The 24,775-nt window shown below is 46.1% G+C and overlaps 1 protein-coding gene across 1 annotated transcript in view; it reads left to right on the top strand.

Annotated features, from left to right (window-relative positions):
- Window positions 1-23,678, top strand: part of GLRA1 (glycine receptor alpha 1) — an 80,419-nt gene extending 56,741 nt beyond the window's left edge. The window contains exons 4-9 of the mRNA XM_024749821.1: window positions 2,179-2,402; window positions 5,371-5,453; window positions 6,676-6,813; window positions 9,301-9,515; window positions 17,007-17,153; window positions 23,205-23,678. Coding sequence (XP_024605589.1) covers window positions 2,179-2,402; window positions 5,371-5,453; window positions 6,676-6,813; window positions 9,301-9,515; window positions 17,007-17,153; window positions 23,205-23,519 — 1,122 coding nt within the window. The 3' untranslated portion in view covers window positions 23,520-23,678. The remainder of the gene's footprint in view (window positions 1-2,178; window positions 2,403-5,370; window positions 5,454-6,675; window positions 6,814-9,300; window positions 9,516-17,006; window positions 17,154-23,204) is intronic.
- Window positions 23,679-24,775: the final 1,097 nt, after the last annotated feature.

Here is a 24,775-nt window from a genome sequence, read left to right as displayed (position 1 = left end):
AGGACCAACTGATGAGATGGGGCCAGGTTGGGAGCTATTACAATCAACAGGAAAAACAAAGAATCAACCTCCAGTCTGGCCTGAAGTTTTCCCTCCACCGCAGGACTGATAAGATAGGAAAAATTTTTTTAACATCTTTATTGGAGTCTAATTGCTTTACAATGGTGTGTTAGTTTCTGCTTTATAACAAAGTGAATCAGCTATACATATACCTATGTTCCCATACCTCCTCCCTCTTGCGTCTCCCTCCCATCCCCCCTATCCAACCCCGCTAGGTGGTCACAAAGCACCGAGCTGATCTCCCTATGCTATGCAGCTGCTTCCCACTAGCTATCTATTTTACATTTGGTAGTGTATTTATGTCCATGCCACTCTCTCTCACTTCGTCCCAGCTTACCCTTCCCCCTCCCCGTGTCCTCAAGTCCATTCTCTACGTCTGCGTCTTTATTCCTGATTATGAGACCAAATGTCATTTTCTATGGGGCTGGAGGGAGAGGCTTCAACTAAATTATAGAACAGTCCCATAAGACGTCTTGGAACATTTCAGGAAGCTACTGATATTCCTGTAGGCAAACAGAATGTGGGAGGAAGTGGCAGGGTGGGAGCGTGGGGGGCAGAAGGGCTGTTTGCTTCAGTCCATTCCTGCTGATGACAGATCGAGGGTGATCGGGATTTACGGGTAGCACCCCAAAAGAAAATATAGCATAACCTCCTTTATCCTGCACCTTCAGAGAAAACGCAGCAGCAGGTGCTTCTGAGCAGAGATTATTCCCTGAGAACAGGTTATTAATCTTCTAGGGAACTATAAACCCTCTTGGGAATCCAACAGAGAGAGCTATACCCTTCTTCATAGGAAAACACAAATACACCCCAAATTCTACTTGCAATGGAATATTCACAGGCCCCAAGTTTACAATGTCTCTCTAACAAAATTTAAAACTTTTCTTAATGGAAATATTTCTTAACTTCATTACCCAGTTTCCCACTGTGGAGACCTACCACAAATTGCTTCTCAGGTTGTTCATGGGAACTAAATGGATCCTTTAAGACCCTCTAAGACCCAATGAGCAAATCCTCAGCTAGGAGTCAAGGCACCTGGGCTTCAAAATCAACTCTGCTCTACCTTTTCAGAGACACACGGCCGGTCTCAACTCTCTCTAGATTTCAGTTTCCTCATCTGGAAAAAAAAAAAAAAGGTGGGGAAGGGGGTAGTTTTGACTAGGACAGCAATTTCCATCCCACATTCTGTAGAAGATGAGCCTCATGCACAAAACAAAAGAGTCCTGTGGCCAAAATAAATCAAGGAAATGTTGCATAGTCTACTCCCCTCTTGGAGATGCACACAACTCCTCAGCATATGAAGGCCTCTGAGAAGTCCTGCCATAAAGAAATCTGATACATTTGGTTTAATCAAACACTTCCCTACTTGGTTTGATCGTGACTTTTTTTGTCCCATCAGAGAGCATTTAACTTAGCGCTGGGTTCCAGTAAGATGTGGCATCTATTAGTCCTCCCCAAACAAACAAATCAACACGTTATAGAAGGTAACAGAAGGCCGGTATTAAAACAGAGTGGTGTGAACCCTAAGACCAGCAGAACACTATAAAATCCCTCCACCCAACTTTCCTTCACGGCTTGGGAATTGGGCAAAATGGTGTGAATGCTCAGGCATCAGCTTTTAGTCTTTTCTTTTGTTCCTTCAATCTGTCTAGAATAGTGACTCTCAAACCTTAGTGGGCATAAGAATTACTGCACTGATGGGGTTGATAATAAAAGGGGGACTTCAGCTTTATCTGTGATGTATTATTTCTCTTACCTAACAAAAACTGAAGCAAACACAAGAAAATGTTAACAGGATGAAAAACAGGTGTTTATTACATCAGTATGAACTTCATTTTTTTAATTTTTCAGAAGAAAGAATAACATCTAATTAATCTCAGTTCAGAGTTGAATATACTTAACAGGGCATCTAGAGAATTTTCAGGGATAATTATGACTGCCCTGATTTTTGCCTGATGCACAGACTTTACGTCTCATCCCCATGTAAGATGCAACCATGCTCTGATAGCATCCTCCAGGAGGGGCTTTGGGAAGCACTGACCAAAAGCACCTGGGCCTTCCAAGATGTGACATCCCAGGGCCTAACTCTGAGTCCACCTCCTTATCTCCTGCCTGTAGGACTATAGGGTCAACATCTTCCTACGGCAGCAGTGGAACGACCCCCGGCTGGCCTACAACGAATACCCGGATGACTCTCTGGACCTGGACCCATCCATGTTGGACTCCATCTGGAAACCTGACTTGTTCTTTGCCAACGAGAAGGGGGCCCACTTCCACGAGATCACCACGGACAACAAACTGCTGAGGATCTCCCGGAATGGGAATGTCCTCTACAGCATCCGGTGAGTTCTGTACAGGCTCATCCCCTCCATTCTCAGAACATACCCTGTGGGGGCAGACGCTAAGAGGAGGGCCAAACAGAGGTGAACAGGCCCTGGCAACCGAACACCTTTACGGAATAGGCAGAGCCAGCTCTGCAGCTTACACTCAGCAAGTAAGAATAAAATACCACGGGAACTCCTAGAAGCGAGTAGTTCATTATAACCAGGGGGACCAAGGAAGCATCCTAGAGAGGGAAGGTTAAAGTTAGGCCCCCAAGCTTACCCAGAATTTCAATCGAACAAGATGGGAAAAGAATACTCAAAGACAATGCTGACCCCAGGAACATTCGGTTACTCAAGATGAATAAATTCCAGAGAGCTGCTGAACAATGATACTCTATAGCTAACAATACTCTACTGTACATTTAAACACTTATTAAGAGGGTGGATCTCATGTTAAACGTTTCTATCATAATTTTAAATAATAGCCGAGCAAAGGCACAAAGTCTGAAAAATCACAGCAACTTCAACATAAATGGCCTGCCAGGTGGACGGTGCTGCTCACAGGGATAAGCCAGGGCTGCTCCTTCCCTTCTAGAAAGCCTTTCTATCCTCTACTCCTTGCACTGAGTCTGCTGGGACTCCCCTCCCCAGTTGGGGGATATCCTGCATACACTGGTTATGGGCAAACTTTCAGAGCTTCCTGCCACACTCTGTGCCCCTCCCAACCCACCTAATTCTCAGTCTCCTCCCCCAAGGCATGGAGAGAAGGACCACTGTCCATGTTATATCCTTACTACGTACCATTCACTGGGAATTTACCTACTAGGCTCAGACTTTATATGTATTATTTATAATCCTCCTAACAACCCTATGAAGCAGGCTTTATTATGCCCACTTTGCAGATTAGACAAGTGAGGATCTGAAAGTTTAAGCAACTTGCCAGAGTTCCCACAGCTACAAAGTAGCAGAACCTAGATTCTCATCTGTTAGCGTGCACCTAATGCCCACTCAGGGCCTAGAAGAACAGTGCAGAGCATTCAACAGGCACTCAAATGTTTGATGAGTGAATGAGTATGTTTTTATTTCAGAGAGCTTAAAGGGACACTGGTCCTACTACTGCTGCGTAGCACAGGGAACTCTGCTCAATGTTATGTGGCAGCCTGGATGGGAGGGGAGTCTGGGGGAGAATGGATCCATGTACATGTGTGGCTGAGTCGCTTTGCTGTGCACCTGAAACCATCACAACATTGTTCATCGGCTATACGCCAATATAAAATAAACAGTTAAAAAAAAAGGAGGGGGGGACACTGGTCCTAAATGACTCTCCTGCCCCTCCAGTCCCTCAGGGGAATATATCTTTTTATTTCCATTAGGAGATGAGCTTTAAGTGTCCAAGCCCATTGGAGAGGCCTCACAGATCCTAATCCCCAAATGTGAATGGATTCAGAGTCTCCCCTGAGAGCAGGCTGGGTGGGAGAGGGGACTCAGGGACCTCAGCAGGTAAAGGAGGCACCATGGAAGGGCAGACTGGGAGGAATCCGAGGCCAACATGGCCTTCCTCACCCATTGCCCGCCCCACCCAGTGCGCATCCAGACTGGAAGGGTGACGGGCTCAGGAGGGCCACCGAGGCCTGGCTGGCTTGGATTCTGCTGCAGGCAGGCTCAGTTTCATATCTCCAGGAAGCTAAGCCCCAGTGCAGCATGACAGAAAGACAAATCAGCAGAAAGTGATGTTCCAAGGTCATTCAACTTCAGGAAATTCACCCAGTGTGACGGCTGCCCCACTTTGGAGCTTTTATCTTCAGAAATTCAACTGCGTGCACTTTCCCTTCCCTTCCCCCTCCTTCTCCCGCTCCCTCTTTCCCCTCTTCTTCCCCTCCCTCTCCCTGCCCTTTCCCTCCCTGCCTCTGCCTTGTGCTTAAAGGGCCCGCATCCACAGCCGTGGGTGAGCGCTGGAGGAGGAAGTTCGCGCCAGGCCGCGGGCCTCACCACGTGGGGCCGAGGTGCCAGCAGCTAAGCCCCACAAGACCACCAGTTAGGGGTCTTCGGGTATTGAGGTTGGCTTTTCAGGACAGCAGTGCTAGAAAGCCCACCAGCAAACATACGAGCTCAAAATCCAAAAGCCAGGAGACCTGGTTTTGAACCCTGGCTGAGCCATCAGCTGGCTGTGTGACCTCACATTGCCTCCCCACCTAGCCTTCTCTGCACCCGTTTTCTCACCTGTCCAGTGCAGGAGTTGGCCTGATGATCTAAGTCTCTCTGGCCTCCACGAGCTTTCTTCTCTGTTCCCTGCAGCAGGGGCTCAGATGCTGGCAAAGCCTTTCAAGCTGAAGTCTTGCATCGCAGCTGAGCTGCAGACCTCGGATTCTGTTAAGGGGACTCCCTCTGGTTCTGAGGCTGCAGTCTCTGCCAGGGCTGAACAACCCAAAATAAACAGCTAGCCCAGACGCCTGGAGCAACCACCACTCCCCAACTGACCCCAGCAGGAGCCCGCAGACGCGAGTCGGCTGTGTTGGACACCCAGCGTGCAGGGAGCCTCTTGGAAATCACTTTTGATGAGCCTAGTGTGTGAAGGGAGAACCCAAGAACCACCTGCGCACCTGCTACATACAGGTGCACCTGGGGATGCTTGAGGCCTGGTAGTGCTCAATTTAAAATTCAGGCTCTGCCCTACCTGAGGGCTCTACAGAAGAGAAGGGATGCAGGTGGCCCATGGCCTACAGGCCTTCAGGCAACTTGCTAAAGGCAAGTTTCTAGAAGCCAGACAGACGCCAAAGAAGCCCAGAAGTTCCACTGACTTGTGTGACTTTAGGCAACCTACTTTATCTCTCTGACGTGGAAATATACATATATTATTTCAATAAACACTGGTTCCCTAGCCTCCTTGGCCTTTCCTAGATAACTGATTTTCCAGTAGTAACTGGAACAGAGGCACAGCTTCTCTGGTTTGTGGTTTCAACATCATACAACTCCTTTCTCTTCCCAGAATCACCCTGACACTGGCCTGCCCCATGGACTTGAAGAATTTCCCCATGGACGTCCAGACGTGCATTATGCAACTGGAAAGCTGTGAGTCCCTTGCATGAGGCCTCTAAAAGAACCAGACTCTCCTATCCCCATGGGACCAGCATAAATTCCCACACAGATGCTCCTAACCACTGGACCCCAGGAGATTACTGTAATAGCCCAAAATACCAGATGAGGAGCTTTGCTCTTAGAAAACGCATTAGAAATATAACTCCCCTAACATTGTCTGACTGAAGTTCAGCTCTGGAGCCAGCAGCACTCTGCAAAGAGGCACTGTTCCATGTCCCCTGTGAACATGCCCGCCAGGAATGGAGGAGCAATAGCTTGAATAAGTCATGGTCCTTGAACTCACAGGGATGCTCACTCCAGCAAGGGAGAGGTCTTCTGCACAAGTAACTCTAAGGCAGGCAGCAAGTGGTAAGTGTGTGGTTAGACGTACAAAATGCTGTGGCCTCAAGGCAGAAAGTGCACTTCCTTCTGACTGGGAAGGAGACAGGGTATGGAGAACGCTTTATGGAGGAGATCACAGGCGAACCAAGATTTTAACAGATGGGGGAGCTCACTTCTTTGACTGCAAACACAGAAACCAATCTGACTCATGTAAAGAATGGAATTAAGTGGAAGGACATAGGGGTTCCACATGGACTTGAAGGAAAAGCTAAAGTACAAGAACCAGGCCAGAGCATTTAGGCAACAGGAACTAACAGACCATCCCCTCGGAGCACCACCTCTGAGGAGAGTCTGCACCAGCCATCTCCGAACCCTTTGTCACTTTACTCAACAATGTCCTGGGGCAGAGAGTCTGATTGGCCTAGTTGAGTCACCATCTCACACCTTGGCCCCCAACTGATAGCCCCGCCAGGATAGCATACCATACAGTTATTCCCCAGAGGAAACTCTGCTGGGGGCACAAGAGGGGGGCTTGCAAGGATGGTGCACAGGCAAAAACAGCGGAGGTCAGCTGAATCTGACATGGGACTGAGGGGTGAGGGCAAGAGGACAAGCTAAGGTGGGAGGCTGGCGGGGGTGGGTAAGAGAGGTGGAAGGGCTGTGGGGTAGATGTCAACAACGAAACCAGCTTTAACCTCTTGTGTGGGGAGAAAAAAACCGCAGCAGCGACCCAGTCTCATGAGTTCCACTGAGTGTCTGATGCCTCTCTGCTTCTAACATGCTTCATGTTAGACGCCCTTCCTGCAGCACCCCTGACATGCTTCAAATAAGAGCTTCCCGGTGGTGACTTCTCCTCCTTCTCATCCCATCCCAGTTGGATACACCATGAATGACCTCATCTTTGAGTGGCAGGAGCAGGGGGCTGTGCAGGTGGCAGATGGACTGACTCTGCCCCAGTTTATCCTGAAGGAGGAGAAGGACTTGAGGTACTGCACCAAGCATTACAACACAGGTACGTGTGAGGGCCCACCTCAACCCAGCCAGGGCCAGAGGTCAGTGCAAACATTCATTCAGTCGCTGATCCAACGGATCTTCCGAGGTACCTGTGGTGGATCTATCTCCGTATTTATTACCTAGTGGTCAAGAGAATGTCCCTTGAAACCAAAAAGTGGCTCCCACGCTTTCTTCCTGTGAGTCCTGGGACAAGTCACTTGAGCTTGGGCCACATCTCATGACAAGGGGAGCTGGGAGATACAGTCTCTTTTCCAGGTAGCTGTATGTCCAGCTCAGGACGGACCCTGTCCCTAAGGCAGAAGGGAGAGCTGACAGTGGGAGGACATCTAGCAGTGTCTATCACAGAGGGACTGGCATTTCTATTTTTTTTTTAAGATTTTTTTTTTGACCATTTTAAAGTCTTTACTGAATTTGTTACAATATTGCTTCTGTTTTATGCTCTGGTTTTGTTTTTCTTTTTGTGTTTTTTTTGGCCGTGAGGCATGTGGGATTTTTAACTCCCCGAGCAGGGATCGAACCTGCACTCCCTGCATTGGAAGGTGAACTCTTAACCACTGGACCGCTGGGGAAGTCCCGGGACTGGCATTTCTGAGAGGGCAAAAGCACAGAGAATGTTCACATTAGACCTCAGTGGGGAGCTGGGAGCTGGCACTGAGGATTAGTAAACAGTGAAGTTGGAAAGGGTCCCCTGGACTGTGAGCTATGATGAGGAAACCCCACTTTTTAGCTCAGCTCTCTATCTCCCACGCCTAGCCCAGCATTTGTTGGAAGATTGAACACAGGGATGAAGTGGGGCCGGATCAAGACTGGCTTTGCCTGCCCTGTTTCAGGCTGGGAAGGAGCTCATGGAACATTGTGGACAAAAGGCAGTCAGTTAGTATGCCACGCTGGGGAGCTGGGCCGGGGGCTGCGGTCTGAACACAGCCGAGTGGAGTGGAGACACATGACAGGCTGGGACAGGGGCCCAGGAGAAGAGGAGGTGAAGGAGAGGGATTCAGAGAAACCACTGTGGGTTCTGATGCAAGTAGAAGGCCCAGAGAAAAAGCAGGCAGCCTGGGTGCTGGTCTGTTTAGGACAGCTGTCTCTTTCCAGTGACCTCGGAGATATCTTAGAACCTTCAAAAATACTCTCTTCATCCCTGGGCAAGCTGAGACTCAGAGACAGTATCCAAGGGGAACTGGTTCCAGGACCTGCTAAATTACCAAAATCCAGGGATGCTCAAGACCATAGTTGGCCCTCCTCACTGAAGGATGCAGGGCCCACAGATACAGAGGGCCAACTGTACTCTCCTTAGCAGTGAGTCCCCATGAATCAAATAATCACAACAGACTCTCACATACCACACACAGCCCTTTACTGTTTACACAGCGTTTTCTCATTCATCATCTCAGTTGCCCTTCACTATTCACATTTAAGTGAGAGCTGAGTTCTGGGCTAGCTCTGTGGATTCAAGGAGAGAAGATTGGCAAGGCCCTGTCCACATGGAAGGGGCTGTCCAGGGAGCTGTAGAAAATCCCCTGGTAACTGTGCGTCAGTGGACTGGAGCTAAGACGCCACCATGGGATGGCCCAGCCCAGTTCCAGGGATTCACAGATTGGGAGGAGACGAGCTGTCCGCAGTCTGGTGCAGAGGACAGAGAGACAGAGAGAGAGTGAGATCAACTTGCCTACTAACTCAGTGTACTATGCCTTAAAGGCTCTGATGATCATGTGAAGAGAGCTGAAGGGACACAGGAAAAAAAGCGCCCCCTGCCTGGGGGAGACTTCACAGTTAGACTGCCATAAAGGAAAGGGAGGATTTCTTTGGCTGGTTGTGGGGCAGAAGAAGGACATTCGGGGCAGAGGGATTATCAGGCTCAAAAACTCAGAAGTGAGAAAATACAGAGGATGCTCAAGGCAAGGGATGGAGTGTAGGGGGTCATGAGTAGAGTAAAGAAACAAGGGAAATGGGGTGGAAACAGGCTAGAGGTCGACCGTGAAGGGCAGACTAGAGTTTGAACTTTTCCCTGTAGGTAATGGGGACTTTCTTGTATGGGGAGAGATGGAAGGAAAGGTTCTACAAGAGGAAGTAACAGAAATGAGTCACTTTTTGGGAACAAAACTGGCAGAAGGATAGAGAATGATCCACTTGGGCCCACTCTTAGCTACAAAATAGTGTTGATGGGGATGATGGCAAATGACATTCTCAGCATTAATGGTTTGTGAGGACTGTGCTAAGTTCTTTATAGGCATAGGCATCATCTCATCTTACCATCACAGTAACCATGAGTAACCATATGAGGTTGGTATTATTATTACTATTATCATCATTATCATTATCCCCAATTTACCAAAGATGAGGAAACTGAGACACAGAAAGATTCAGACACTCACCTAAGGACACAGCTATTGTGAGGCTGAACCAGGACTCCAGTCGAGGTTGCTCTGACCTCAAAGCCTTGTTCCTGTCCAAGGCTACCTGGCCTTCCCACTATAAATTCTTGCAGGCAAATTCACCTGCATCGAGGCCCGGTTCCACCTGGAGCGACAGATGGGCTACTACCTGATCCAGATGTACATTCCCAGCCTGCTCATTGTCATCCTCTCGTGGATTTCCTTCTGGATCAACATGGATGCTGCCCCAGCCCGTGTGGGCCTGGGCATCACCACCGTGCTCACCATGACCACCCAGAGCTCAGGCTCCCGAGCATCCCTGCCCAAGGTAAGTCCTACTGCCCAAGAGCACAGAACACCAGGACAGATAAGGAGGACACACATCTCCCTTCCCTGCCTGAGATAAGGCGAGCACAAGGAATTAGTCACTATTTCGTGTTTTTTTTTTTTAACATCTTTATTGGAGTATAATTGCTTTACAATGGTGTGTTAGTTTCTGCTTTATAACAAAGTGAATCAGCTACACATATACATATATCCCCATATCTCCTCCTTTTTTCAAAAAATTTTAAAATATCTTTATTGGAGTATAATTGCTTTACAATGGTGTGTTAGTTTCTGCTTTATAACAAAGTGAATCAGCTACACATATACATATATCCCCATATCTCCTCCTTTTTTCAAAAAATTTTAAAATATCTTTATTGGAGTATAATTGCTTTACAATATTGTGTTAGTTTCTGCTGTACAACAAAGTGAATCAGCTATATGTATACAGATATACCCATATCCCCTCCATCTTGCGTCTCCCTCCCATCTTCCCTATCCCACCCCTCTAGGTGGACACAAAGCACAGAGCTGATCTCCCTATGCTATGTGGCTGCTTCCCACTACCTATCTATTTTACATTTGGTAGTGTATATATGTCCATGCCACTCTCTCACTTCGTCCCAGTTTACCCTTCCCCCTCCCCGTGTCCTCAAGTCCATTCTCTATGTCTGAGTCTTTATTCCTGTCCTGCCCCTAGGTTCTTCAGAACCTTTTTTCTTTTTTTAGATTCCGTATGTATGTGTTAGCATACAGTATTTTTCTCTTCCTGACTTACTCCACTCTGTTATTGAATCTGTAGATTGCTTTGGGTAGTACAGTCATTTTCACAATGTTGATTCTTCCAAACCAAGAACATGGTATATCTCTCCATTTGTTTGTATCATCTTTAATTTCTTTGATCAGTGTCTTACATTTTTTTGCATACAGGCCTTTTGTCTCCTTAGGTAGGTTTACTCCTAGGTATTTTATTCTTCTTGTTGCAATGGGAAATGCGAGTGTTTCCTTAATTTTTATTTCAGATTTTTCATCATTCGTGTATAGGAATGCAAGAGATTTCTGTCATATGAACTCTTGATGCCTCATTCTGCTTTACTCTCTTTTAATGCTAGGTGCTGTGTGCTAGGTGCTACATTCACTACAGTCACTGGAGCCACATTCCCCATTACTAACTCATCACTAGACACAACACTCTGCTCTACTGTTAATGCCAGATGCCATACTCTGCTCCCTTCAGCTTCATGTTAAGTGCAACATTCTGCACCATTTCCAATGCAGTACTGCACTTAACATTGTTTTGATACAGAAAAAGTTGTAAGAATATACAACAAACACCCTAAAAGCCTTCACCTCAATGCCAATTGTTATCTTTTTGCCACATTTACATTATCTCTATTTATAGGTAGGTAGGTAGGTAGGTAAGTAGATAGATAGATGCAACTTTTGCTGCATTATTTGAAGGTTACAGACATGACAATTCACCTCTAAATAAGGAATAACGATCACAATGATATTATCACATCTAAAAAATTAACATTAATTGAATAAGTATTAATGAATTAGAAATAATTCCATAATTTCATCTAATATAGAACCTTTAAAATTTCCCAATTGTCCAAAAACTGTCATCAATGGACATGGATCCAATAAACATTCATACTGCATACACTTGCTCTTTTAATCTAGAACAGTCTCCTCACTGTTTTTTGTTTTTCATGACATGACTCTTCCATGAACTCTTCTTTTTTTGTTGTTTTGGCTGCATTGGGTCTTTGTTGCTGCGCATGGGCTTTCTCTAGTTGCGGTGAGCGGGGTCTACTCTTCCTTGCGGTGCACCGGCTTCTCATTGTGGCGGCTTCTCTGTTGTGGAGCATGGGTTCTAGGCGTGTGGGCTTCAGTAGTCGTGGCACATGGGCTCAGTACTTGTGGCTCGTGGGCTCTAGAGCGCAGGCTCAGTAGTTGTGGTGCACGGGTTTAGTTGCCCCACAGCATGTGGGATCTTCCTGGACCAGGGCTCGAGCCTGTGTCCCCTGCATTAGCAGGCGGATTCTTAACCACTGTGCTACCAGGAAAGTCCCTCTACCATTAACTTTTAATGTGAGACATGACATTCTACTCCACTTGCCATCTACACTAGACAACACTCTCTCCTCTATTCATCCTCACGAGAAAACTCAACCATCTGCCCTTTGCACTATTAACGCTAGACTTTGCATTCTGCTACATTTACTGTAAAAGCTTGAAACCAAATTCTGTTTACTGTCACCAACGGACAACACTTTCTGCTCTGTTCATTTGCAACAGCAGGAGTAATATTCTGCTTCCTGTTCCTTATGTTAGGCTCAACATGCTGCTCCACTCTCTATTAATAGTTGATGCCACATTCCCCCTCACGAGACTCAACATTCTACTCCACTCATTGTTAACACTAGACTTGATATTGGGCTTCGTTTGCTATTACACTCAACCTGACATTCTTCCCCCTTTGCTTTTTTTAAAGCATAAAATTCAGTGGCATTTAATATATTCACAAAGTTGTACACCCTCAGCGCTGTCTAATTCCAGAACATTTCATCACCCCACAAAGAAACCCCCATAGTCATCAACAGTCACTCCTTGTTCTCCGCTCCCACCAGCCCCTGGCAACCACTAATCCACTTTCTACCTCTATGAATTTGCCTATCCTAGTCATTTCTGCTAAGGGGAATCACACAATACGTGTACTTTTATGACTGGCTTCTTTCATTTAGCATAATATTTTCAAGGTTTATGTTGTAGAATGTATCACTACTTCATTTCTTTTTATGGATGAATAATATTCTATTGTATGGATATTTCACATTTTGTTTATCTATTCATCAGTTGATGGACATTTGGGTTATGCCACTTTTTGCCTATTTTAAATAATGCTGCTATGAACATCTGTGTACAAGTTTTTGTGTGGACATATGTTTTCAACCCTTATAAGTATATACTACCTAAGAGTGGAATTGTTGGGTCATATGTAATTATATGCTAAACTTTTTGAGGAACTGCCAAACTATTTTCCAGAGTGGCTACACCATTTTATAATCCTGCCAAAGTTCCAATTTCTCCACGTTCTCGTTAACGCTTGTTATTCTATCTCTTTGATTATCAATATCTTAATAGAAGTGAAGTGGTATCTCACTGTAGTTTTGATTTGCATTTTCTGAATAACTAATAATGTTGAGCATCTTTTCATGTGTTTATCGACCATTTCTGTATCTTCTTTGGAGAATCTATTCAAATCTCTTGCCCTGCTTTTTAATTGGGGTATTTCCCTTTTTATTGTTGTGTTGTAATAGCTCTTTGTGTATTGTGGATTTAAAACCCTTATGAGATATGTGATTTGCATATATTTTCTCCCATTCTGTGGGTTGTCTTTTTACTTGATAGTTCTTTATGCACAAAAGTTTATAATTTTGATGAAGTCTAATTTATACTTTGTTGTTGCTTGTGCTTTTGGTATCGTACTTAAGAAACTAATACCTAATCCAAGATCATGAAGATTTACACATACATTTTCTTCTAAGAGTTTTATAGTTTAGCTCTAAATACAGGGTTTCGATCCATTTTTGTTTATTTTTGTATATGGTATATGGAGAGATATCATTCTTTTGCATGTGGATATCCAGTTATCCCAGCACCATTTGTTGAAAAGACTATTCTTTCCCTCCACTGAATTTATATTCTCCTCAAAAATCAATTGGCCATAGATGTATGGATTTATTTCTGGACTCTAAATTCTATTCCATTGGTAAGTATATTTATCTTTATGTCAGTATCACTCTCTTGATTACCATAGCTTTATAGTGAGTTTTGAAGTTGGGGAGTGTGAGTCCTTCAACTTTGTTCTTTTTAAAGATTGTTTTGGCTATTCTGGGTCACCTGCATTTCCATATGAACATGAATATAAATTTTAAGATCAGCTTGTCAATTTCTGCAACAACAGTAAAAAGGAATTTTAGTTAAAAATGCATTGAGTCCATATAGGAATTTGGGGAGTACTGCCATCTTAATAATATTAAGTCTTTCAATCCATGAACACAGGACGTGTTCCCATTTATTCAGGTCATCTTTAATTTCATCCCACTGCTTTCTAGACCCCATGGTTTCTAAAGAGAAATCAGCTGTTAATCTTATTGAGGATACCTTGTACATGATGCATTGCTTCTCTCTTTCTGCTTTCAAGATTCTTTTTCTTTGGCTTCTGACAGTTTGATTATGGTATGTCTAGGTGTGGATCTCTTTGAGTTTATCTTGCTTGGAGTATATTGTGTTTCTTAGATGTGTACATTAGTGTTTTTCATCAAATTTGGGGAAATATTTGCCATTATTTCTTCAAATATTCTGCCTCTTTCTCGCTCCTCTTCTTCTGAAATACCCATCAAACATACGTTAGTGCACTTGATGGTTCCCCGCATGTCTCTGAGGCTCTGTTAACTTTTCTTCATTCTGTTCCTCAAACAGGATAACCTCAAGTTCATTGATTCTTATTCCGATTCACTAATTCTTTCTTCTGTCTACTCAGATATGCTGTTATCCTCTCTAGTAAAATTTTCAGTTCAGTTATTTTACTTTTTAACTCCAGAATTTCTATTTGGTTCTTTTTTGTAACTTCTATTTCATGCTCTACTTGGTGAGACTTTGTTGTCACACTTTTTTTTCGGCCAGGGTGCCCAGCTTGTGGGATCTTAGTTCCCTGACCAGGGATTGAACCTGTGGCCCCTGCAGTGGAAACGCAGAGTCTTAACCATTGGACGGCCAGGGAATTCCCTCTCATACTTTAGTTGTGTAGACAAGGTTTCTTTCAGTTGTTTGAACATAGTAAAAATGTAACTGATTTAAAGTCTTTGTCTGTTAAGTCCAACATCTGGGTTTCCTCAGGCACAGCTTTTTTTTTTTTACTTTTGGCTGTGTTGGGTCTTCGTTTCTGTCCAAGGGCTTTATCTAGTTGCGGCAAGAGAGGGCCACTCTTCATCATGGTGTGCAGGCCTCTCGCTATCGCGGCCTCTCTTGTTGCAGAGCACAGGCTCCAGACGTGCAGGCTCAGTAGTGTGGCTCACGGGCCCAGCCGCTCCGCGGCATGTGGGATCCTCCCAGACCGGGGCTCGAACCCGTGTCCCCTACATCGGCAGGCAGATTCTCAACCACTGTGCCTCCAGGGAAGCCCAGGCACAGCTTCTTTTGACTGCTTTTTTTCCTATGTATGGGCCTGACTTAGTCAATCCAGGCTTCTATAACAAAGTACCATAGACTGGGTGGCTCATAAATGACATAAATTTATTTCTCACAGTTCTGGAGGCTTGAAGTCTGCGATCTGAGTGTCAAACATAGTCTGGTTCTGGTGAGGATCCTCTTCCAGTTGCAAACTGCTGACTTACTGTTGTATCCTCACATGGCAGAAAGAGAGTATGCTAGCTAGCTCTCTGGACTCTTTTTATAAAGGCACTAATCCCATGCATGAGGGCTCCATTCTCATGACCTAATTACTTCCCAATGGCTTCATTGCCAAATACCATTGCATTGGGAGTCGGATTTCAACATATGAATTTTGGGAGGACACAAACATTCAGTCCATTGCATTCGCCGTATGTTCTTGTTTCTTTGTATGTCTTATTAGATTTGTTGTTGAAAATTACACATTTTACATTATACAATGTGGCATCTCTGGAAATCAGATTCTCCTCCCTCCTCAGGATTTGTTGTTGTTTGTTTGTTTAGTAACTTTACAGAACTAATTCTGTAATGTCTGTATTCTTTGCTGTGTGGGGCCACTGAAGTCTCTACAGTTAGCTTAGTGGTTAGCTAAGAATTTAAGAGATTTCCTTAAATGCCTGAACCCTATACATCTCCCAGCCTTTGCCTAGGGGCTCTGTACTTTCAACACTCAGCCAAGCAGTTTACAACTTTGCCTTAGCCTTTACTTCCTGTTTATTCAGCGTTGAGTGCTAAGAGCCTTCTCAGGTCTTCCCTGAGCATACAAACAGGCCTAAGAATGTGCATAGATTCCCAGGCATATATCATAGCTTCCTAAAGCCCTCTATGGACAGCTCATTCCCCAGAATTTCCTTTTATACTTTTTGCTCAACCTATTGTTTGCCTCAACTGTTACCAACTGCCTGGGGCTGATGTAATGTTCAACACTTGCTGATGATTGTTTTCAACAAATGCCCTCAAGGAAAAGGCTGTTCACACTGGACCAGCTCCAAGTCAGGTCAAATAAAGACAGCCTTGTGAGCTGGGTCTCTCCGAGAACCACAAAACTGGTCAATAACAATTCCCTGAGAATGCAGCTTTAAAGAAGCTCCTACTCTGTTCTGCCCCATGCAGCGGCTGTCAGGATACTCGTGTTCACCATGCTTGCAGGCTGTTGGATTTCAAAGCTAGCACAGAGCTGGGGATGAGAGGATGGGAATAGGGCAACTTAAAACACCACAAAGCCCCAAGGGAAATAAAAACATACATCCACACAAAAGCTTACACACCAATGTTCATAGCAGCTTTACTCATAATAACCAAAAGGTAGAAACAGCCCAAACTGTCCATCAACTGATAAATGGATCAACAATATGTGTTATATCCATACAGTGGAATATTATTTGGCCATAAAAAAAGAATAAAATACTGACACATGCTACCATATGAATGAATCTTGAAAACATTATGCTAAGTGAAAGAACCCAGTCACAAAAGGCCACAAATTGTATGATTCCATTCATATGAAATGTCCAGGACTGGAGGAAGACAACTGGGGGAATAAGGAAATGATAGCTAAAAGATAGCAGGTTTCTTTTTGAGGTGATGAAGATGTTCTAAAATTGACTGTGATGATGATTGCACATATCTGTGAATGTATAAAACCTTTGAATTGTACACTTTAAATGTGTATGATATGTGAATTATATCTCAATAAAGCTGGGGGTTCTTTAATGCCATGAAGCTTGATGTTCTTACTGAGATCCAGTTGATTTTCTTAAATAAATGCTTACGGGATTGCTGTTAGACTTTGATTAATTAACAGAGTTCTGAAAAAAAGTTGGTTCTGACCGTTTTTGATAGTTGCTTTTATGGGGAGAGAGAGTTTTTGAAGATCTTACTCTGCCATTCGCACTGACATCCTCTACTTACTTTTAACCCTAGGTACAAATTCTCTTCCTATTTAGAGCTTTAGTCTAAATACCACATTCTGTTCCACTGAACAATAATGCTAGACACACTGTCCCCCTCTCTTTAGTGCTCTTCTAGGCACCATGTTCTTTTTTCCCCAATATTCTGTCCAGTCTTCTTGATGCATTTCTCTTCTGTTTCCCTCTGCACCCTCCACCCTAATATCCCAGCTGAGAGAGGACAGCAGTGAGTGAGTGATGGGGGAGGGTGTCCTAACGAGCAGAAAACATTCCTTGGTACTCAAGACTTCACTCTGTTCTCTCCTCACTTCCCTGTGCTCTTCCCCCCACCTCCGCCCCAGGTGTCCTATGTGAAAGCCATTGACATTTGGATGGCCGTGTGCCTGCTCTTCGTGTTCTCAGCCCTGCTCGAGTACGCCGCTGTCAACTTTGTATCTCGGCAGCACAAAGAGCTGCTCCGATTCAGGAGGAAGCGAAGACATCACAAGGTAGGCCTTTGGCTCGCTGCTGGCGGCAAACGGAAGCGTGCCAGGCAACCCTGTCTTGTGATACTTGTTTCACTGGACCATCCTTCTCAGTGGGTAAAGCCCGCACAAAATAGGGGTCAAAGTTCTGGAAGTCCTAGCTTCCCCTCCCATAAACAATGCCGACTGGGTCTATAGGCAGATAGTAACACTATCAGGTTACACCTGAAGACAGAACTGAGGGAGCAAACACTGACGGTGTCAAGATAGAAACTAGCTATAAACCCAAAGCATGGCAGGCAGAGGGGGTATCTGTTGGTGTTTTCTACAGGGTGGAAAATATTTCAATGGGCCTGATTCCAGAAGGGATTTGCACCACAAAAGGTGAGATCTTAGAGTAGAATGTCCAGTTTCCAGACCTTTGTTTCCTACTTCCAAGAAAAGGGCATCCAGCAAGATTCTCCCTCAGAGTGGATCCTCTCACCTTATGAGGAACTGAATAAAGAAATACTTGGCACACCACCTCTGAAAAGTCACCAACCTCTGTTAATTCAGAGGTTGTGTGTGTCCCAACCAACAAGCGCCACTGGAGAGCATACAGCCTGTGGGAGAAAACTGGCTCCACATCCTTCCTGGTCCATAACTACTTCCCCAGGACACCTTTCTCCTGCGGATCAGAGAAGCTGCTTTTCTCTCCAGCCTCATCTTCACATCACTTCCTCCTTTGCTCTCTGAGCACCACCTACACTGGCTTTTTCCATAGTTCCTCAAGCATACGCACAGGACGTTAGGCGTCTGGTTCTCTCCTCCTGGGTTGCTCTTCCAGCGCACTCTGCCTGGTATGAACCCACTCATTTTCCAGTCCTCGGCTGAGGCATCTTTCCTTGATATCCTAAGTCAAGGTTAGGTCCTGTACCGAGGTGCGTATGCCAGCCTGTTAAGTATGGTCGTGCAGGTTGTATCCTACAAGGACCCCCAGCCAAGGAGGTGCTCTTCTCTAAATCCTGCCCTGGCGTGGACTCTATCAGCCAGAGGAAGGGATCTCGATTCATACACCCCAAGAGGCGGATGCCTTTCTTCTAATTTGCACAAAGACACTGTTTATGCCAGCGAAAATCATACTCTAGTTGAACTCGGTTTCTTTCCTTCTGAACATTTATCTTGAGTTATAATTATGCATTCAATCATGTGATTGTTTACTGCGCATCGTCCACTGAATGATAAGCTCCCTCAGGGCAGAGACCCTGTCTCCTCTTGCTCAGTGCTACATCCCTGGTGCGTAACACAAGGCCTGATAGATAGTGAACACGCAATAGGCATTTGTTGAACAAATGGACAAAGGGATAAAAAAAACCTAATGAAAAAAGAGGAGACCTGCCAGTCAGAGAGGTTACTTGGAAGTGTTTCCAGCAATGGATAAGGACAACCAGGGGCTCATACACTCTGGGCTCATACAGGCCACACACCACATACCTGCCACACACCAAGGCCTAGCTGCTTTAGGTTGACCTACAGAAAATAGCTGTCTACCGAGTTACAAGGTGCTGTGACAAAGGACTCTGCCTCTTTGGTATGTGATTTTCAGCTAGCCTCTTTTGGGGCCCAGCTTCTCCATCTGTAAAATGGACTAAGTGGGTATAATGGGGGACTCTGGTGAAGATGAAATCAGATGCCAAAGTAGCTTTAAGTTTTGTTCCTGCCACACAAGTGCCAGGGATTAAAATGATTCCATAGGCACAGATTTCCCTCAGTATGTTTCTTAAACATCAGCAATCTGATTCAATTAACTTCTAGCAGTTAACCGCAGGCGGCAGGCAGACGTTCCGAGACAGAAGATGCCCATGGGAGTTAGGATATAACCTGCGCTGGAAGAGGAAACCATCTTGGGTGCAGCGAGCCAGACAGGACTTCTTGAAAGACCCTAGTTTTAGTCCTTCCATTACTGTCCACCAGATACCTAGCCTCTGACTCTTAACGTAGTCTAAAGAAGGAACTGACCAAACACAACTATCTCTGGGATTTACTTTTTATTTTCCCTTTCTCCCCCATAGGCTAGCGTTTTCTGCATTTCCCTCTGCTAAGAGAAGTTCAAAAATGTGTTGCAGAGACAGTTATTTGGGAAGACTATGTCCAAAATATTTGACTGGCACCAGTCCACCAGACTGTGCCCTGCACAACTCCAGGGGGCAGCGTTTACAGAGACGAAAATGTGAATGAAGCTCCTTGAGATATGTAATATGCAGGGCCTACAGTACTTCCAAAGGCTGCCTGCACCCTTGCCAAACGCCTACCAGTTTTATACACTAGAGGAAAACAGAAGCTTTGTTTTACCTCTGGCCAGGTAAAGTGCGCATAAGGCCACTATGCAGATTTGATCAGATTCCTCTGCTCGGTTCCTTCCTCATTCTCTCACAGCACGCTGGTGCTGGAAGCGCTCTCAAGAGAGCATCTGGTCCACTCCTCCTGTGAGGTGACAACAAAGAGGAGGGGCAAGTTACCAGGCTCATGGAGCCACTGATGGCAAAGGCAAGGCGGCCTTCCAGGACCCATGGCTATTCTCAAAACACTGACCATATACCACCAGCTGCTGCTTATCTGTTCATCAGTGTTTCCATCCCGAAGCAGATAAAAATAGTCCTGCATTTATTAGACCTTAAATAGAAACTAAGATTCATCCCAAGGCGGAGGTCAAAAACTAGTACCTAGAAGGTCAAATTTGCCACGCAAATATCTTTCCGTTTTTAAGCAGTGTCTTAAAAATCTGGAAGAAAGTGCCTGCATTCAAAAGTCACACTTCTAGTTTCACTCAAAACATTGCAGCCTCTGGTCCCGCTGGATTCACATCCCACGTGGTACAGGCGCACTGCAAATGCCTGTAGGTAGGGAATGCATTCCACAGCCCCAGGCTCACTTCATCACGCTCTCCTCCTGCCTGGCCCCTGGTGTGCATCTGAATTAGCGTGACCTTCCTTGTGCCCATGGGCTCCCAACTTGGCACAAATGTCAGAAACTACAAGGACACAGAATCGGGCTCACCATAAAGAAGAGGTTCCTTGGAGTAAGGCCCTCTGGATGCGGCCTGTACACTGGCAGTGTACAAGCTGGGACCGCAGAGCCCTAGGGGGATTTTAAGCCCCAGATGGGAGTGAAGAGGAACTCGCTTATATGCCCGAGTTTCTCGGAGCCTGTGATCTTGGCCAGGCTCCTCATCTCCCTCTATCTTCCCATGTTACCTCATTTGCTGGGCAGAAAGCATCTGGTCCTCGAATTTCCTGGCCAGCCTCATTACTCAGATTATTAGGAAACCTCTGTGAGCCTGACTGGGCAGGCACACTACCAACTTCCCTGGGCTCTAGAGTAACTATCAGATTTCCCCTGCTCCAGCCCCACGCAGCCCCAGGTGCAGTTGGGCATTCATTTCCTGCCATCTACTGGCTCAAATAGGAATAGCAAGCTTTGGTCCAGTCATTTCTAGGGAATTTCCTTTCTCCTGGATACAATGTGAAATTGGTCATCTTCTCACCAGATGAGGCCTCCACACCCCCATCCCATCCCCTCTCATGCTTAATAGATGAAGAAGGCAAAGAATAACTTTCCAAAGCTATACAGAGAGTTAACCTGGGCCACCCCCTGCATACCTGGAGCCCAGCGAGAAAACATTTTCAAGCACCCACTCCCACCCACTCCACCACAGCGGGGTGGTGGGGCGGGGGCTATTTATACTGATAAGCAACAGAGTCGGAGCTGGCCAGCCTCCCCCAACTCCTCTCCTCGGCTCTGGCACAAACCCTCTAGTTGTCCTCCTTATAGACAAGTATTGGTTGAGCACTGATCTGCCAGGCACTGGAGCCCATCTTCTTTCCCTCACTTGTGCAACACGGGTGTTGGACCAGATTCAGTCATTTGCACAAGATTTCTTGAGCATTCATCATATGTGTCAAATCCTCCTGGTGCTAGCAAACGTATGGATACCAAGGGGGGAAGGTTGGGAGTGGGATGAACTGGGAGATTGGGATTGACATATACAGACTACTGTGCATAAAATAGATAGCTAATGAGAACCTACTGTACAGTACAGGGAACTCTACTCTATGCTCTGTGGTGACCTGAATGGGAAGGAAATCCAAAAAAGAGGGGATATATGCATATGTGTAGCTGATTCACTTTGCTGTACGGCAGAAACTAACACAACATTGTAAAGCAACTATGCTCCAATTAAAAAAAAAAATCCTCCTGGCGCTAGGAATACAACCGCATTTAAATTTTAAAAAAAGGTTGGGAGGTGGGGAAGCTGGGATTGGAGAGGATATACAAGTAAACGTTTAGTCAACAAACATTGGCAGAGTTTTGAACTTCTGCCCAGGAAATATATTCATGACAGACTTTGCCTCTGACTTCATGGAGTTTACAGTCTAATGGAAGAGACAGACATTAATCAAGGAAAACAATGTGATAAGGGCTTTAAAATACAAAAAAGGAAAAAGAGGGAGGGGTGTAGAGGGAGTTTATGGAGCACACAGCAGGGACACCTAGCCTATCCTTGGGCTCAGGGAAGGCCTCTGAGTAGGAATTAGTTCAGGGAAAGAGAAGGAGATGGAAGCAGGGGTGGGGCTGGGAGAGCGCTCCAGCAGAGAGACCCACCTTCCCAGAGGCCAGAGTGAAAGAGGAGTGCAGCACTTTCCAAGAGATGGAAATATCACAGAGTGGCTGGAGCACAGAATGCCAGACGGAGATACGCAGACAGGACTGCCCAAGTCATCTAAGGCCTTGTCACCATGTAAAAGTTTTAATTATCCCCAAGTCAGTGGCAGCCTATTAAAAAGTTCTAAGCAAAAGACGACCAGTAAGATTTATGCCATAACAACCCAGATGGGTTGGAGGGGGCAGGGGGGAGATGGGAGGCAGGAGGGAAACTAGGCTAGACGTCATCACAACAAGCCCAGATGGGGACCCAGGATGGAGTGGCAGGCGCAGAGCTAGACAGGCACTGGGGCCCCTGGGCTCCATTTCCTGCTCTCTGCTGGCCCTGCCCCTCACAGGAACAAGCAGAAGACAGGGAGGCTACCCGAAGAGCTCTCGCTCTCTAGGATGGCAGAGTGAGCCCATAAACCCCCCAGAGCCACACACTGAATCAGCAGCCCAGCTGAGACTCTCAGCGTGCCTCAGAGCTCACAAGGAAGGACCACAGAGCCGGACATGATGAGCGCAGACAAGAGTGTCTCCACGATCCAGATGAGGAACAGAAAAAGCGAGGAGGCTCAGGGGAGCAGACATTTGGGTAGTGAGCATGAGGCAGGGAGGGGGGAACATGCAACACAACAGGCAGGGGTGCAGAGCATAGGGTGGGGGAGGGGGGAAATATGCAAAGGTAAGTTGGAGCCAAATGATGAAGGGCTTGAATGATAACGTGATAAAAATCCAGAGGTATGTCTGAGGTCACACCTGCCAGGGATACAGGAACATGGAGGTAAGAAGCAGCTGTGGTGCCCTGGCTTGTGAGTGGAGGTGAGGCCCACAGCCCTTGCTCCCTCCTGGGCCATTCACTCCCTCCCCCAACCTACTCACAGAAGACATTAACTGGGGAATGGAGTGGGTGGGAGAGGGCAAGGAGGCAACAGAGGCAAAGCAGGGGATCTCTCCAAACTGTCCCCTGGATTTCTAACAAAACAGCGTTCAGAGTATCCGCTCATCTATAACCTCTGACGGTCGAAAAACACCTTGAAGTAGTGGAGTGAATCTTATCCCCACTTAAAGGAAAAAATGAAATTAAAAAACTCTTTGAGAGTCATGGAAGGAAGTCTTCCAAGAAGTGACTTGCGTACGGTCACACAGCCAGCAAATGATGGAGCAGAGACCTGAACACAGGTCTCCAGACTCCACGCTGCATTCCTATCCCCTGGTTTGCATCTGTTTTGGTATGTGAGTGGCGCCCCTCTATAAGGCATAACTCCCCAGCTAGCCAAAGAGCCTTCAGGAGCCTGGAATGGAGGCAGGGAGAGCCAGATGCGCACGGCCTGGCCCCCCAGGGGAGTGCCTTGCAGGGAGGGTGCCCAGCCCCTGTCTTATTTTAAGTAGAGCCCCATGTTGAATCTGTTTCAGGAGGATGAGGCCGGAGAGGGCCGCTTCAACTTCTCTGCCTATGGGATGGGCCCGGCCTGCCTTCAGGCCAAGGACGGCATCTCGGTCAAGGGCGCCAACAACAACACCACCACCAACCCACCTCCTGCGCCATCTAAGTCCCCGGAGGAGATGCGAAAACTCTTCATCCAGAGGGCCAAGAAGATTGACAAAATCTCCCGCATAGGCTTCCCCATGGCCTTCCTCATCTTCAACATGTTCTACTGGATCATCTACAAGATCGTCCGCAGGGAGGATGTCCACAACCAGTGACGGGTCTGGGATGGGGGGAGGCTGGGAGAGGGCAGAGTGGGAAGAGCACAGGAATCTGAGGGCCAAAAAGGAGGGGACGGGAGGGAGGGGGCGCACACACAACCGTCTCCTTCTCTGCAATTCCAAATGCGGCGATGCATGACTCTTAGAATGTGGCACTATCTATTTAACCTCGGGTGGCTGGTGGGAGCGGGGAGGGAGGGGCTTTTCTGATCCTTTTCAAATGCAGGAACTGAGGGGCCAGGGAGGAAGGGGAGGGTTTGGGGTGGGTCGGGGGGAGTGGGAGAAAACAGCTTTCAAAAATTTGAGTCCGTGGGCTGTGCAGTTTTCCTGTTTGGAAGGAGCGTGCAGTCTGCCCCAGAGCAGAAGGGAAGCAATATAATATAGAATATATATTCATGCTTATTATTAATCCAAAACCACAAGAACAAAAGATTTGTTTCTTAACCTATCAGCCTAATAACTGCTTAAATTTTTAAAGTCACAGACGTGATGGACAATTTTTCCCAGAGTGGAAACAGTCACAAATAAGCTTGCTCTGGTGTGTGTCCCACATCACACCCCTCCAAACGCCCAGGCGGACTCATGCCAAAAAGCCATTCTGCCTCTGCTTCAAGAGGGTCGTGCGGCCCAGGCATGGGTAGTGGAAATGGGGAAAAGTGGAGAGAAGAGAAGGGTGTGACTAAAGAGACGGAACATTTCCGAGGCCCGAAGATTGAGAATCCATCCTCACATCTCCAGGCTGAGGACGTCTCTCTGAGCTGCCCCTCTCTGAGCCCTCACGCTTCTGTGCTTCACCACCCACCCCACTTACCCTCCACCACCACCCAGAAATGGCCGCTGTGGTTTTTCTCATCATATTGCTAATATGCAATCTTTTTTATGGTTAAAAAAAAAAAGGTAATAATCTCAAGAAATAATATGCAGATAGACTGAGTATAAACAGATGCACTTTTTTCAGATGTCTATTTTTGGGGAGAGTCTCTGGAATTGCAAGTGGGTGTATGTTTGGGAAGGTGGGGTCCATAGGATGAAACAGATGCATTATATCGTGGTTCTACCGAGTGAAGTTTTGCGAGGTGAAAGGGTAGCAGTGAGGCTGCTGCCACTTAGGTGTGTGTATACGGGTGGAAAGAGAGTAATGTTTATAAAGTCTGTTCATTATATTCTGACATTTCATATACCACAAAGAATGCGGGAAGCTTAGGGGGGAAGACCCCATTATATTTTTATAAGTCTTTTTTTTGTTTTCCTTT

The sequence above is a fragment of the Neophocaena asiaeorientalis genome, unplaced genomic scaffold (assembly GCF_003031525.2).
Source record: "Neophocaena asiaeorientalis asiaeorientalis breed wild unplaced genomic scaffold, Neophocaena_asiaeorientalis_V1.1 scaffold548, whole genome shotgun sequence".
Taxonomy (NCBI): Eukaryota; Metazoa; Chordata; class Mammalia; order Artiodactyla; family Phocoenidae; genus Neophocaena; species Neophocaena asiaeorientalis.
Note: the sequence above shows the minus strand (reverse complement) of the source record. Positions and strands in the feature narration are given on the sequence as shown.